Raw genomic sequence first — 12,874 nt, 5'->3', positions numbered from 1 at the left:
GGGCACTTATATAGTATTGAAAGTATACATGCTTATCAGTTCTTTAATTAAACTTACGAAGGCGCATTCTTACTTCTACATAATTGGGTTAGATAAAAGACTACATTTGGCAAGCTTTATGTTTTGTCTTGAGAGATCAAAGTTTTTCCTCCCTTCTCATGGTCAGCACATCTTTATCAGAACAGCACTGTACCTCCTAAAAACTCCCTTTTTGGTCTCAGGCTTGTTTCTCACGCACGCATTTCTCATGGAGGCTTTTTCTCACGCAGGCCTTTGCTTGCAGGCCTTTGCTTTGTACAGTTCTGTTATTGATTTGTTCCCTTTATCAATAATCCATGTCCCTGATCCTCTAACCATTCTGCAACAAGAGAATGTTTTAATTTACAAATCAGGTTTCTCTTTGAAATCCAACTTTGATTCTTTGATCAGTTACCTTTCTAGATACAAGTGGAAAACTTATTTGCAAAATAAAACAAAATAAAGTGTGTGACCACTGTGAGACATCCAGGAGTTCATATGGAAAACCTGTAGCTACATAGGGCAGGTAAAATATAATAGGAGTGTTAAACTTACAGAAATTATGCCAGAACACCTCTTTATTTACCAGACCAGAAGTGGAGATACTGGCAAGAATAAACAACTGCATGGCAAATATAATTTTTTAATAACTATACACACTGCAAGATAGATGGATGTCAATAGGCGCACTGTGCATCAAACACAAGTAATAAATTCTTACAGCACTACAAACTAATTGAAATTATTAAACTAATTTCCCAATGAAAAAGTGCACTGGCACACTGATTCATATTATTATATAACTTTGATTTTCAAAATAAAGTTTAAAGAAGCATACATAAAACACAGGCTAACAAAAACATTAATTAACAGATTTATAATGCAAGTAAAATTACATCTTATTAAAGGATGGTCACTATTACAGTCATACTATAAATGCATAAATACCCAATGATACTTCTATCTAAAAGCATACAAAACAACATTGGCAAGGGTTAGGAAAGTGTATTACTTACTGCTGAATGAGAGTCTCAGGAGTACTCTCTTTAAAAATATATGCATGTGTCACAAAAACTGTTTCTTACCGTACTTCTATCCTTCAGAAGTTTTTCTATCACTTCAATCAACATTTCCTTTTGCTCTGGGTCAAGGCTAGAAATAAAAATAAAATTATTTTAACTAATTTGGTCAGACATATCCAAAATCAAAGCAAGTTTGGTTTTTTGACCTTTAGACAAAAACCAGAAACAAAGAACATTGAAGAAACCACTTCCAGAAAAATCAAGTATTCCAAAGGACTCATTGGAAAAGAACTTGACTGAAAATAAGTTAGGAGTATAAAATTAAATTATAAATACTATTTTATCTTATATCCTTTATGTGTGTTCTATAGGAAATTTAAACTCATTAAAAAATTAGGATCTAAAAAACATTAAGACAGGCCAAACAACATCACAGAAAACTTGACTGAATTTCAGATGTTAAGTGACAAAGTTCTCACTGCTTTTGCAGAAATGAATTTCAGTATAAATAATTCAGTGGTGAATGAACATCTGAACAGAGAAGAATGATACTTTTATTATCTAATTATCAACACAGAGCTTCAAGTAAGACTTCAACCACTTTTAAGTTAACCACTAATTTTATACAGAAGTACTGGAACTCAAAAATGTGGACATTGTATTCAAGTGTACCTGTACAAAGCTGGTGTGCAAGCTAATGAAAAATAGACTGCTTGAAGTGCTACATAAACAGCAAAAGCAGAGGAAAAACAAAAGTTGCAAGGAACAACCTTTGTAGTATCTTTTCACATTACAAGAGCAGAGAAAAATTTGCCAGAGATATCCACTATTGTCAAACGCGTGTCTTAGGCAAGTAAGGACCAACTTTTCACTCCAGTTGCTTCCTCTTCATGTATCTATACAGCATTGAAGAATTTAAAGCCAAGTCAGAAGAAAATAGAAAGAGAAAGTTGAGTACAAAGACCCATAGAGATGTGTAGTTCTATGCCTTTGAAAAGTCATTTCAACATGGATACAATTACAGGTAAGTGAGAGAGTATTTGGTCATTATTGAATACTTCAGTTTTAATGCTGAATGATGGACTGTCCTAATACACGGTGTATCCTTCCAGGTACAGATTCACAAAGTGATTATCTAGCTGAGTACTACTTCACTAAGGCTCTAATACCCAGCAACACTAGAACATGCAAAATGGGTAACAAAACTTTGTTAGAAGCCACTATCATCATAAGCGAAGTAACAGTACATTGTTCCATATGTACTTTCATGATCACCTTTTGCTCCAACTTCTATTTTTGTAGAAGGAGTTTTACTGGATCTTCTGCCAAGGACCAAAACCTTCAGAGGAAAAGCCAAAAGTCTTTCAAATAGGTCTTACTCCGAATTTTCAAAATTGGCAGAGAATTTAGAGAGAAGAGAGTGCTTACAGCTAAAAAACTTGAGCAAAAGCATTTTTTTTATGTGATCAAGAAAGTCTTCAGTAAGGTGCCCAGTAACTGAATTTACATTTCTCCCCCTCCACTGTCCTGATATTTTAGACAAGGAAGGGACCATTTTCAGAGTGCAAATAAAAGAAGAGGCTGAAGAGCTCTGTGATTTGCTCCCATTATGACATCTAGTACTAGTATGAAATCTTTAATACCAGTGATGGGACTTTTAAGTAGTCCTTCTCCAAACCTCGCTGCCAACACAGTACAGTTTTCAACTGATAGACAGAAGCTACTAATATCTTCAAAATGCACTCTTAAGTGAAATAAGCAAAATGTCTGACATCTTCAGTGATGAAATTACTTCAACATACCTGGCAATGTTGATTGCATTGGACACAAATGTTGCTGTTCAGACTATGCTTGAAATCTTTTCTGCTTGATATGTAAGCTTCCTGCTGTTAGGATTGATTGAACTACTAATAAACAAGCTCTTCTAGGGAAGACAGCCATCCAAAAACCATGACACTAAATATAAGGAAGACTGGAGTATTGAACCTGCATCCAGAACCCTGACTAGAGCACTAACTGAAATACAGAACTATTAAACAGGCAGAGAAGCTGGGAAAACCAAAAAAGCAAATGAAGCATACAGACATATTAGAATAAACTGTTACTGCTTCTTATTCAAATGGTTGCAGAAGATGGAGTAGCTAGATGTAGGAGAGCATATTAACTCTTGAGTGACCTTTATATCGAAAGTCCATCCCCTTCAGGATCCTGATTCAGACCAACTTAAAAATAAGTACTGTGAAATTACTTACTTGTTGCAGTAAGCCAATAGTCAGCCTTGCCACCAGTGTATGATGAGTGTTGCTGAATTGTCTAGCTACTAGTCATGAACCTTCTTTAAACATCTGCCAAGATAGCCTGTTAACTACTACCTACTCTTGCTTGCAGGCAAGCCAACTGGGTCTGCCTGCGGACAGGTGAATTTGATAGCCTCTTCACCAGTTTCCAATACTGCTGCTTTTTCCAGTGACCAAGAAAATTACACTCTCTGCCTTGGTTCCATGGTTAACCAGCATTACAGATACAGCATTTGTACAAGTAAGTTTTGAAAATATGAAAATAAAAGTTCACATGCTTTTTATAACCAGCCCCGAAATCCTACTACTAAGGACACAATTTTTAGCTCCAACTCCACTCAGAAGTAATCACGAAGCTTACTCTAGTCCAGGTAAGGAGGAATTTCCAGCTACAGCAGTTTGAAATCTTGCATTATGACACCTAGGATGCTTGCATGAAGTGAAAACTGGTGAAGGATGTACAGGCCCTCTGAACCATTAAGGAAACCTTTACAGGACATTAGTTTCACTAGTTTTCCTTCGTTATGGAAGCTACATGTCCATTTTACTACCACTAGGAATTCATGGAAAGTAGAAGGAGGTAAGGCAAGTTTCTCCAGATTCTGCTACTGTGCTTTCTACCATGTGCTCTACCTTTTACCATAAAACTTGTCTTCTTATTCTATTTGCAAGGATGACTTCCATATGTTACCACTTACATCATACAAGCCTAGAATAACATATGAAACAGAGATAAGAAAATATGCAAGTTATATTTGAAGATGCAGTCATATCTGGAGACTAGATGACAGATGAAAGGTCATTTTTAATCATTAGATTTCATCATTTTCCAGTTTTGCACCAATTACCAATGAACTCCTTAATCTGCTAGTAAAACAAACTTTGCTGTCATGAAAACAAGAAATGAAAGCATCAATTTCAGTAAAAATTCCTTGAAATAGCCTGCTGACCAGATACTACTGTGCCTTGCTGCCACTAACGGACCATTTTCTCCTGCTGAACTGCTCCAAAGAGTTCTGATACTATCAGGAAAAAAAAAACAGCAAAAAAGGACATTGTATGTATAGAGAATAATTCAGGCCAAAAAGTTTTTGTGTACTGGAACCAGTTACTAAGAAAAAAAAACCTACTCAAATAGCAGGAAGAGACTTTAAATCCATTCTTTTTTGTTAGGTTACATGTTAAAAGGGTATCACATGAGAGCACTCAGCTCAGAAAAAAAAAAAAAATAAAGATCACCAGAAGGAAGGAGCCTCTACCCAGGTTTGTCAGAGAGCTGCCATGGATAAGACATCAGCCTTACAGTCCTGAAATGAATGGACCATAAGGCAGAATCTCCAGAGCATCTTTAAGACTTAGGGATATTACTAGTTACAGGGCTAAAACTTACTATGCAATGCCAGACACAGGTTTTGGGATCATCCAATACTTACTGTGGGATGTTTATGGGAGAAATGAAAGGCAGGGAAATGGAGGGATCTAAAGGATCTTGGGAGGAACAAAACCAAGAAAATGGAGAGATGCATAAAAGAAGCCAGTTGTATGCAAGTGCTTTGCTGCTGTACACTTACCTATCCATGCTGTGAACCTGATGACTACACAGGCAGTCTCTATTCTGTGTACATGTATGATACACAGATCTAAGCTGGAGATTTAACCATGGGATATACGGGCCTGTACAACTGCAGCACCAGCAACCAGAGCAAGTATATATGTCCGTGTACGAGTGCCTGAGAATACCAAACCAGACTACATGCCTTGGGAAGTCAGATACTGAAGTGGGGCCATAGATCTAGGCTAGACACCTCTGTGTGTGTCTGAGTGCAATAACTGGAGATTGTGTCTACCAGAGGGCCCCAGGCTATCCAGGCCAACTACTGGAGAGACTCTAAGGTCTGGAAGTTTATTCAGATACCCATTTGAGTGTCTTAATCTCTCTGTTTCTCTCCCCACTTCCTCTCCACCTAATGCAAGAGAAGTAGAGATAAGGTATATGGGCCTCCTACAGCACAGCCTTTGTGTCTAAATCCAGATACTGTGGGATTCATAGTGTTCCAGTGAAAGGTTTGGGCATGTACGCACCTGCCTGAGGGAGTCTGTAGTAGGAAGTGCAGAAGGTTTACAAGCACTATGCATTTGCATGTACCACTGACTGGGAGACTGGGGATCAAAAGCCTGTTACTGGAAATACTGAGCACCTGGGATTATTATTGGGGTCCATATTGTACACGTCTAGGCATGCTAATAGGTCTGTATTCTGATCAGCCAGAGAGCACCAGAGTAAGGCTGCTGGTGCTGGTATTGTCTGCATGATTGCTCATTTCTGTCTCTGCCGATCTGTATAGATAGCTGCGTGTATACGCCCATTAGGAATACATGCTCCGCCTTGTGACTAGGTGGTTACCTGATTCAGAACCTCTAACATCGCTCAACCTCCCCTTTTTGGCATAGGCAAAATAAAAGTGAAGTAAGTAGTAAAATAAATGCCCGGAGATGTTTTGCAAAGGTACAGGTTCTGTTGACCCCATCTCTGCAAACCAGTGCCCACATCTTTTTAAGAACTCTTCCACAGCAAGGATTTCTGAAGAAGAAGAGGAAGATCTGAAAGATTTGGACTTGCACAGATAAAATTTCTAGAAGTTAGCATTCTTTTGTCACATGTGCTGCAAACTACCTTCAGGGAAATGCCTCAGGATGAAAGATACAAGACTTGAAACAGAGAAATCTCAGATTCTGAGAACACCCATCCAAACAGTGGTTACATAGATGAAAATAACTAGTATATTAAAAAACAAAATATAATGCATCAGGTTTTATTGTATAAATTATATTTATAATTATCCTGTTAGTCTAGCAAGCAAGAGAATTGCTTGAATAACAACCAAACCAGCTGAGTGACAGAATGTCTACCCCCACCCTATACTTTTAAAGAAATGGATCTGAAACATGCCAAACTCACAGTAGTCTTTATAAACGTAGCCCACAACTATTATAAAATTCTTTTCAGTAATTGTCAGAATCACTCACCTGTACAGTTTTTGGATTGCATGGGCTGCATTCTTTCTCACATAAGGAGATAAATCAGAAGAGGCTTCCTTAATAGCAAGCATCATAATAGGAACAATAATTGGGACACGTATACTGGATAGAACTCTTAAAGCACTTGCACGGATTAACTGATTAGGATCCTAAGGAACAAGAGTGAAGAGGAGAAATAAAATAAGATAGTGCAGAAAAAAGCCATTAAATTCGCTGCTGTGTTTACACTAATTAGTGAGGACACATTAAAATGAAACCTTTCTGAGTCAAACTTGCAAGTGAATTTAGCCATGCTAATAATAAAATGTGCCACACTTCACACGAAGAAATATCCAAAACAAAACAAAAAAAAAGTAAAACAAAATAAGAAAGAGAACATTACATATTATGAAAATCTGAAAATTTTACAAAGGAAAGCATTACCATATTTTGGTTTGGAAAGTACAATATGTAAATTATGGATTAAAAAACTGAGTATTTTATTTAATAATCTGATATATTTGCTGCAGTCCAAGTGGAATTCAGATATTCTGAAAGACACACTAGCTCAATTTTATTACTTATATTTAAGAAATGTCAAACGAAAACGTTGTTCTCAGTTGTGACATTCCCACTCAAGTTCTTGACAACAAATCCATTTTATACTTTACTGCAGGATACAAACTGAAGCCAGTAACAAAAACAATTTTAAAAAACATGTCAAAATATTAGGGTAAATGTTTTGAGGCTTTTTTCTGTTTCTTATCCTCTCTTGTTTTGCCCCAGTTCTTGGTCATTTTTTACAATACTAGGGTTAGCTTGGAGATCCCACATCTGTATTTGGATGAACTGTTATGTAAACTTTATCCATTTATCATGGGCTTGGAACACAAGAGAAAAATGTTGCTTAATCAACTACTAAATCCTCTGAAATCTAGCAAAGTGAAATTGCAGCATCATTAATTCATTGTACTGCCAGAATGCAATCTCCCAAAGAACATTTCTCCCAAGGACTGAGAGCTGGTAACACATATTTTCAGACCGGTATTACCTAATTATCAATTCATCTAAGATCTCAAAATTTCTTCATCTTAAAAGCTTCTAAGTAGTAAGTGTCTGGATGGTGAAAGCCCTTTATTTGACCATTTTTGGAAAAATATCATGTTTCTACCAGAGTTTGCAAAGCTCATCTGCAGTGACTTAAGTTTAAAATAAAAGTTCTTTGCACAGGGGAAGGTAAAAAAAAAAAAAGTATCTCCACACATAAAGCTGAATTATAATCATCACAAATTGAGAAACAAAACACTACAAAAAATGAACAGAGACCTATAGTTCATAGCAGGCTTAGTCATTTCTTTAGTTGCTGACAATCTCTACTAGCTTGGTGTCTACTCCCTTGCCACACCACCAGTTATTTTTTTTGCTACTCAGCCCCAACATTATCACTCCTCCTTTTGTTCTCATTACCCACAGCTTTTAAAAGCATTATGCTATGAGGAGTGTTCACTGTACACATATATCACAAAAAACACCGGATACAAAGTCATCTGAATTGTAGCTTTTCATGGCAGCTAGAGATAGTAAAGGCGGTACATATGACTTTGAGATGAAAGTTCAAGGGAAGGGGGCAGAAAACCCTCTAGTTGATGTGGGATCCTCCTACAGCTGCACAACACGTGCTCTGATTGCAACATTTTCCAACAAGATGCAAGGTGTGGGTTAAGTGACATAACAGAAATGAGCCTAGGGTACAAGAAGGGTACAAGAAAAACCCAGTCTTAATATAGAAACTGGCCAAATTTCAGAACAAAAACTTAATAAATCTTTCTTCTCTCCACAGTCACATTTCAAAGGCAATCCTAAACTTTGCTGTCTAATCCCATTTCTCACTGTTACCTCATTTGAAACAAAAGAGTACAAAATGCTATTTTTTCAGTGCTTTTAATGAAAAAGTACCATGTGCAAGATACTGAATATTTTAATTTAGGTACTACTGTCTTCCTTATGTTTCAATTCTCTGTTGTACACAAAGCTCTTTCTTTTATGTAAACTAAAAGGAACACAGGTGGTTCATGGTAACAACGGGGTCTTTTTTCCACATACACAAGTTATATATATATATATATATGTATATACCGAGAAAAGTCATTCCAGAAATGAAATGTTTTGCATGTGGATTTGAAAGCACCATTCTGCTGTTTTTCTTTAGTGAAGTAACTTTACTTCTTTCAGGCTTACTTAGCTGCTTGATAAGGTTTGAGGTCAGAAAAACTTGTTCAATCACATAACTTGAAACTACTTTATCAGATGTAGATGTTTACATGCTTTAGTTTACCATACTACACTTACACAGATGTTTTTATTTTTGTGCTACCAGCTCAGAATTCCCCATAAAATGTTATTTAGTAATCACTCACTTTTAAAGCACGCTGGAAAGTACTGATGGACAATAATGCTAGATCTTGCTGCTCCTCTGCGTAGCGCATCAGATAAACATACACAAGCTTTTTTATCTGAAAAGAAAAACCACAGTGAACATCACTATGAGAAAATTTTAGAATTCTATAAAACTAACTCCTAGGTTTCACATTTTTATCAACATTTTCTTATTGAAGAAAAAGCTCCGGACTCCTGGAGCACTCATGTGCTTCTCCAATGTTCTACAGAACACCTGAGGTGCTGCAATGCTACCTAATTAATGAAACAGACAGATGAAGGCTAATAACACAAAGTACTGCTTTATATTATTAACTTGCAAGACTTGAATAATCTAAGATGTTGACATGGGGAAACTGATCACTTGAGCACCTTATTTTTTTTCTTATAGAAAATAGGTTAAACTGCAATAGCCAAGAATTTCAACAAGTCCATTTTATTTTACCCTGAAACTCAAAATCAATTATGTTAACACATTTGAAAGTGAATATAACTTACAGCTGAAGTGTGGTAACTTACACTGTACAAATCTGATTAAAAAAACACTTGCCTCGGATGGAAACAAAGGATGTTAGATTCACCTCTGCATGACTACAAGCATTCAAAAGATCCAATATAAGCATACTACAAAGGATGCAATTTCCAAAGACTAAGAAAACCTCATTATGATTTTGGGGAGGAGGGTATTCAATTTAGTTCACTTTACCCCATCATGACCACTACACACCCAGGAAGCAGTGAAAACATTTTTTTACATTTGAGTAGTAAACTGACTGTTGGGGTTTATAATGAAAAATTCTGAAAGACCCTCAACTACAGCTGTGCTAATAATTACTGTCACTATCAGAAGATCTATCTTTGTGCCAATTCTGGCAAAAAACCATAATATTAAATCACAGAAGGTCACACCATACTAAATTATTTTTTGTTCAGTCATAGAGAAGTAGCAATCAACATTGACCACAAGAGGCCTGTGCTCTGAATGACTGCAGGTGTGCAAAGAAAGCCTCCTTTCCTTGAAACCATTCTGTGACTAGAAATGGAAGCACTCAGAGCTTCGTGACTACACTATTCTTTCACCATTTACCTTCATTCAATGTTAAAATGCTCTGTTCTATAAAGCTAATCATAACAGGGGCACATTAGGCTTGAGGACACAGGCAGATTTGTTTAATTAATTTATCAATATAACCACATCAAAATCCATGAATTATTGATGAAGACTTATTTTTGTTCTATACCACCGATTGTTTATTAGGTCACTTTTTGTATCCTTACCATCCATGACTTGATGCACATAATCAAGCTGAGGTCAGCATGTACTTAAAAAAAAAAAGGCAGTTCTGTAAACAATAAGACGCCCTTTGCTTCTCTTCAAATAAATTAACATGTTATACCACTTCTTCATCTCCATTTTTCTGCATCAGAGCATTTAGCCCTGGTTTAAAAAAACAAAAATAGCAGCCATTTCTGGGCAGGAAATTCACACAGATACAAAGTCACAGAATCACAGAATATTCTGAGTTGGAAGGGACTACAAGGATCACTGAGTCCAACTCTTAAATGAATGGCCCATACAGGAATGGAACTCACAACTTTGGTGTTATTAGCACCATGCTCTAACCAGCTGAGCTACTCTGATGGTTACTCAGATAAATCTATGTTTTTTATGCTCCCAAACTGCAGTAATTTGTACAGACATATTTGGGAAAGAACTCTTAGGAATAGGGAAAAATTTGGCAAAACATTTTCAGGAAACAGGATCAATGTACTAAGATTCTGACAATCTAGTAATTTCTCATAATATCAAAAGCATCCTAAAAAACGGACCACAAAAAAGGTTCCTGAGACAGATAAGGTCTAAGTAGATGGTTGTAAGTACACCTACACTAAGACCTAAACTTGTAATCTAACTCAAATTAATAAAGAAACTTGTCAGATGGCTTTAATGAATGTCCTGGTTTCTTTTCAGTCTAACAGTCTCTTCCTGCACAAATATGTTAGCATTAAGTGGTGGAAAAACAAGTAATGAGGGAATTTAACTACAGTATAGAAGATGACATGTGAATTCACATAACTGTCTATTTGTTCTAAAATAGGAGAAAAGGTCCATAAAATATAATCAGTGAAAGCCTTTTGCTAATTAATGTTATGTGCTAAAACCTCATCTTCACATCCACAAAGGAGCACAGAGAGACAAAGGGGATGGAGGGATGTGTGCACACAACACCCCGCTCTAGCTTTTCCCAAACCCATGACAGGAACCATCAGCTCAGAGATGCGGAAAGAAACACAGTAATAGGAGGGAAACCATATTTAGGACTTGTAGAAAGGATACACTGCCACACTCCCCCCAGAACAACCTCTGGAGAGCCTCAGCTCCTATGCCCAGGCGTTAAAACCACCATGAGTCAACAAACACCAGAGCACCTTTCAGACTGAAGGTCTTTTACATGTACAGACATGGGACAGAGATGAAAGAGTTATTTTAGACAAGACATGGGATGTTTTGGGGAAGAACTAAAGTGAAGGAGAAGCAAGGGAAATCTACATAATCTGGAAAGGATTAAGGGAAAAACAGAGGGATAAGATGGCTGGACACATCTGAACAGTTTGATAGTTGGTACATCTATCCTTCTGTTCCCTGCATGTGAATAGCACAACCTGTTGCATTGACTTGCTAAATTTAATTTTGAACTGTTTTCCTTGGTGAGGTACTCTTTATTCAGCACGAAGATGCATTTACGTGCCTGCAGCTAGAGTCAGGCCACAGACTGGAGGGCTACTGCGTCCATGGGCACCAGCAACTAGAGAGACCAGGAGTGAGGGGACTTAAGTACAACTCCAGCAACTGGAATGTGACATCGAGCCGTAGGGATCTCTAAGTCCAGGGTGGGCAGCATCTGGAACAAGTGAGGGTCTGGCTGCCAACACCTGGGCTGGGACCACAGGCCAGAAGGTCCATGAGCGTGTGTGTAACCGAAGAGACCAGAACATGTGAAACCAAGCATGAGCCGATGTGTTTGCAGTGCCAGCGACTGGAATGGGTGCAGGTGTACAAGTGGATCAAGCTACACTAGCTGACAAGTAGGTGAAGTGGCCTAGGTAGGAAGTAGGTGTGGAAGTGAGCATCTAAGGGCGAGACCACAGGAGGAGCTGGCTATGGCACAGACCAGTGAAGTCCCATCCAGCTGCCAAGGAAAGCCCATGGCCTGTGGGTCTCTAGGGGCAAGAACCATGGGTGTTTGTGCATCTCTTCAAGGGCATAACCACAGGGGTTTAGATAGTAGAGGAGCAAGGAAGCTCTGGTCAGGTCCAGTTGTATGTGCGCATAGCTACACACACCTGTGTGTCCAAAGGCGAGTCCATGAGGGAGCGGCTATTGAGAAACCGGAAGAGCCCTGGTTTAGAGGCATTCATATGTGTATAGGTGTTTGTACCAGCAGACGAAAAAGGGCTACAGCCTTAGGGGCTCATTTGTCCAGGTGCTAACAACATGGGTGACTGAGATCCATGGGCCAGACAGTGGGCAGACTCTGTGCATGAATCCTGTATATATATACACATTCCCACTACCAGACCATCTTGAACTGCCAAGCTGCTGGTGCTGTTTGTGTTCACCTGAATATCCTGTGACAAATTACGTGGCTGCCTCTGTACATACATATTTGTTCTGTATAAATATACAGATACAATACTTATGTGTATGTGCATGCCCTACCAGGGATAAAGTCTCAGCTTCACTACTGGTTGGGCTTAAAGCCTGGAACTGTGACAGTCTTGCCTCTATCAGACTAGTGGTTCCAGCCCCAACAGTTAAAAGCACTCAAGATGAATAATATTGTTGAAGGCACTCCTCCTTGGTGTAAGGTCTCCCTGTTTAAAACTGGACATAAGACTATTCAAAACTTACAAACACAAATTAAAGTGAAACACAATATTTAACTAGTCTAATTTCTCATCCCGTATCTTTTTACTGCCTACTACTAAAAGAACAATTACAATTTCTAAAATTATTTTAATACAGTTAAGTTCCTGAAATAGCCTGAATTAGCATCTTTGCACACTTATGCCTCCTTGACT

At 37.8% G+C, this 12,874-nt stretch overlaps 1 protein-coding gene across 4 annotated transcripts in view; it reads right to left on the bottom strand.

Annotated features, from left to right (window-relative positions):
• Window positions 1-12,874, bottom strand: part of AP3B1 (adaptor related protein complex 3 subunit beta 1) — a 161,250-nt gene that overhangs the window by 126,746 nt on the left and 21,630 nt on the right. For all 4 annotated transcript variants that reach the window (XM_032095488.1, XM_032095489.1, XM_032095491.1 and 1 more), the window contains exons 4-6: window positions 8,773-8,868; window positions 6,365-6,525; window positions 1,104-1,170 (exon numbers count right to left, since the gene is read on the bottom strand). In XM_032095488.1, the coding sequence (XP_031951379.1) occupies window positions 1,104-1,170; window positions 6,365-6,525; window positions 8,773-8,868 (324 nt within the window). The remainder of the gene's footprint in view (window positions 1-1,103; window positions 1,171-6,364; window positions 6,526-8,772; window positions 8,869-12,874) is intronic.

The sequence above is a fragment of the Corvus moneduloides genome, chromosome Z, assembly GCF_009650955.1.
Source record: "Corvus moneduloides isolate bCorMon1 chromosome Z, bCorMon1.pri, whole genome shotgun sequence".
Classification (NCBI taxonomy): Eukaryota; Metazoa; Chordata; class Aves; order Passeriformes; family Corvidae; genus Corvus; species Corvus moneduloides.
Note: the sequence above shows the minus strand (reverse complement) of the source record. Positions and strands in the feature narration are given on the sequence as shown.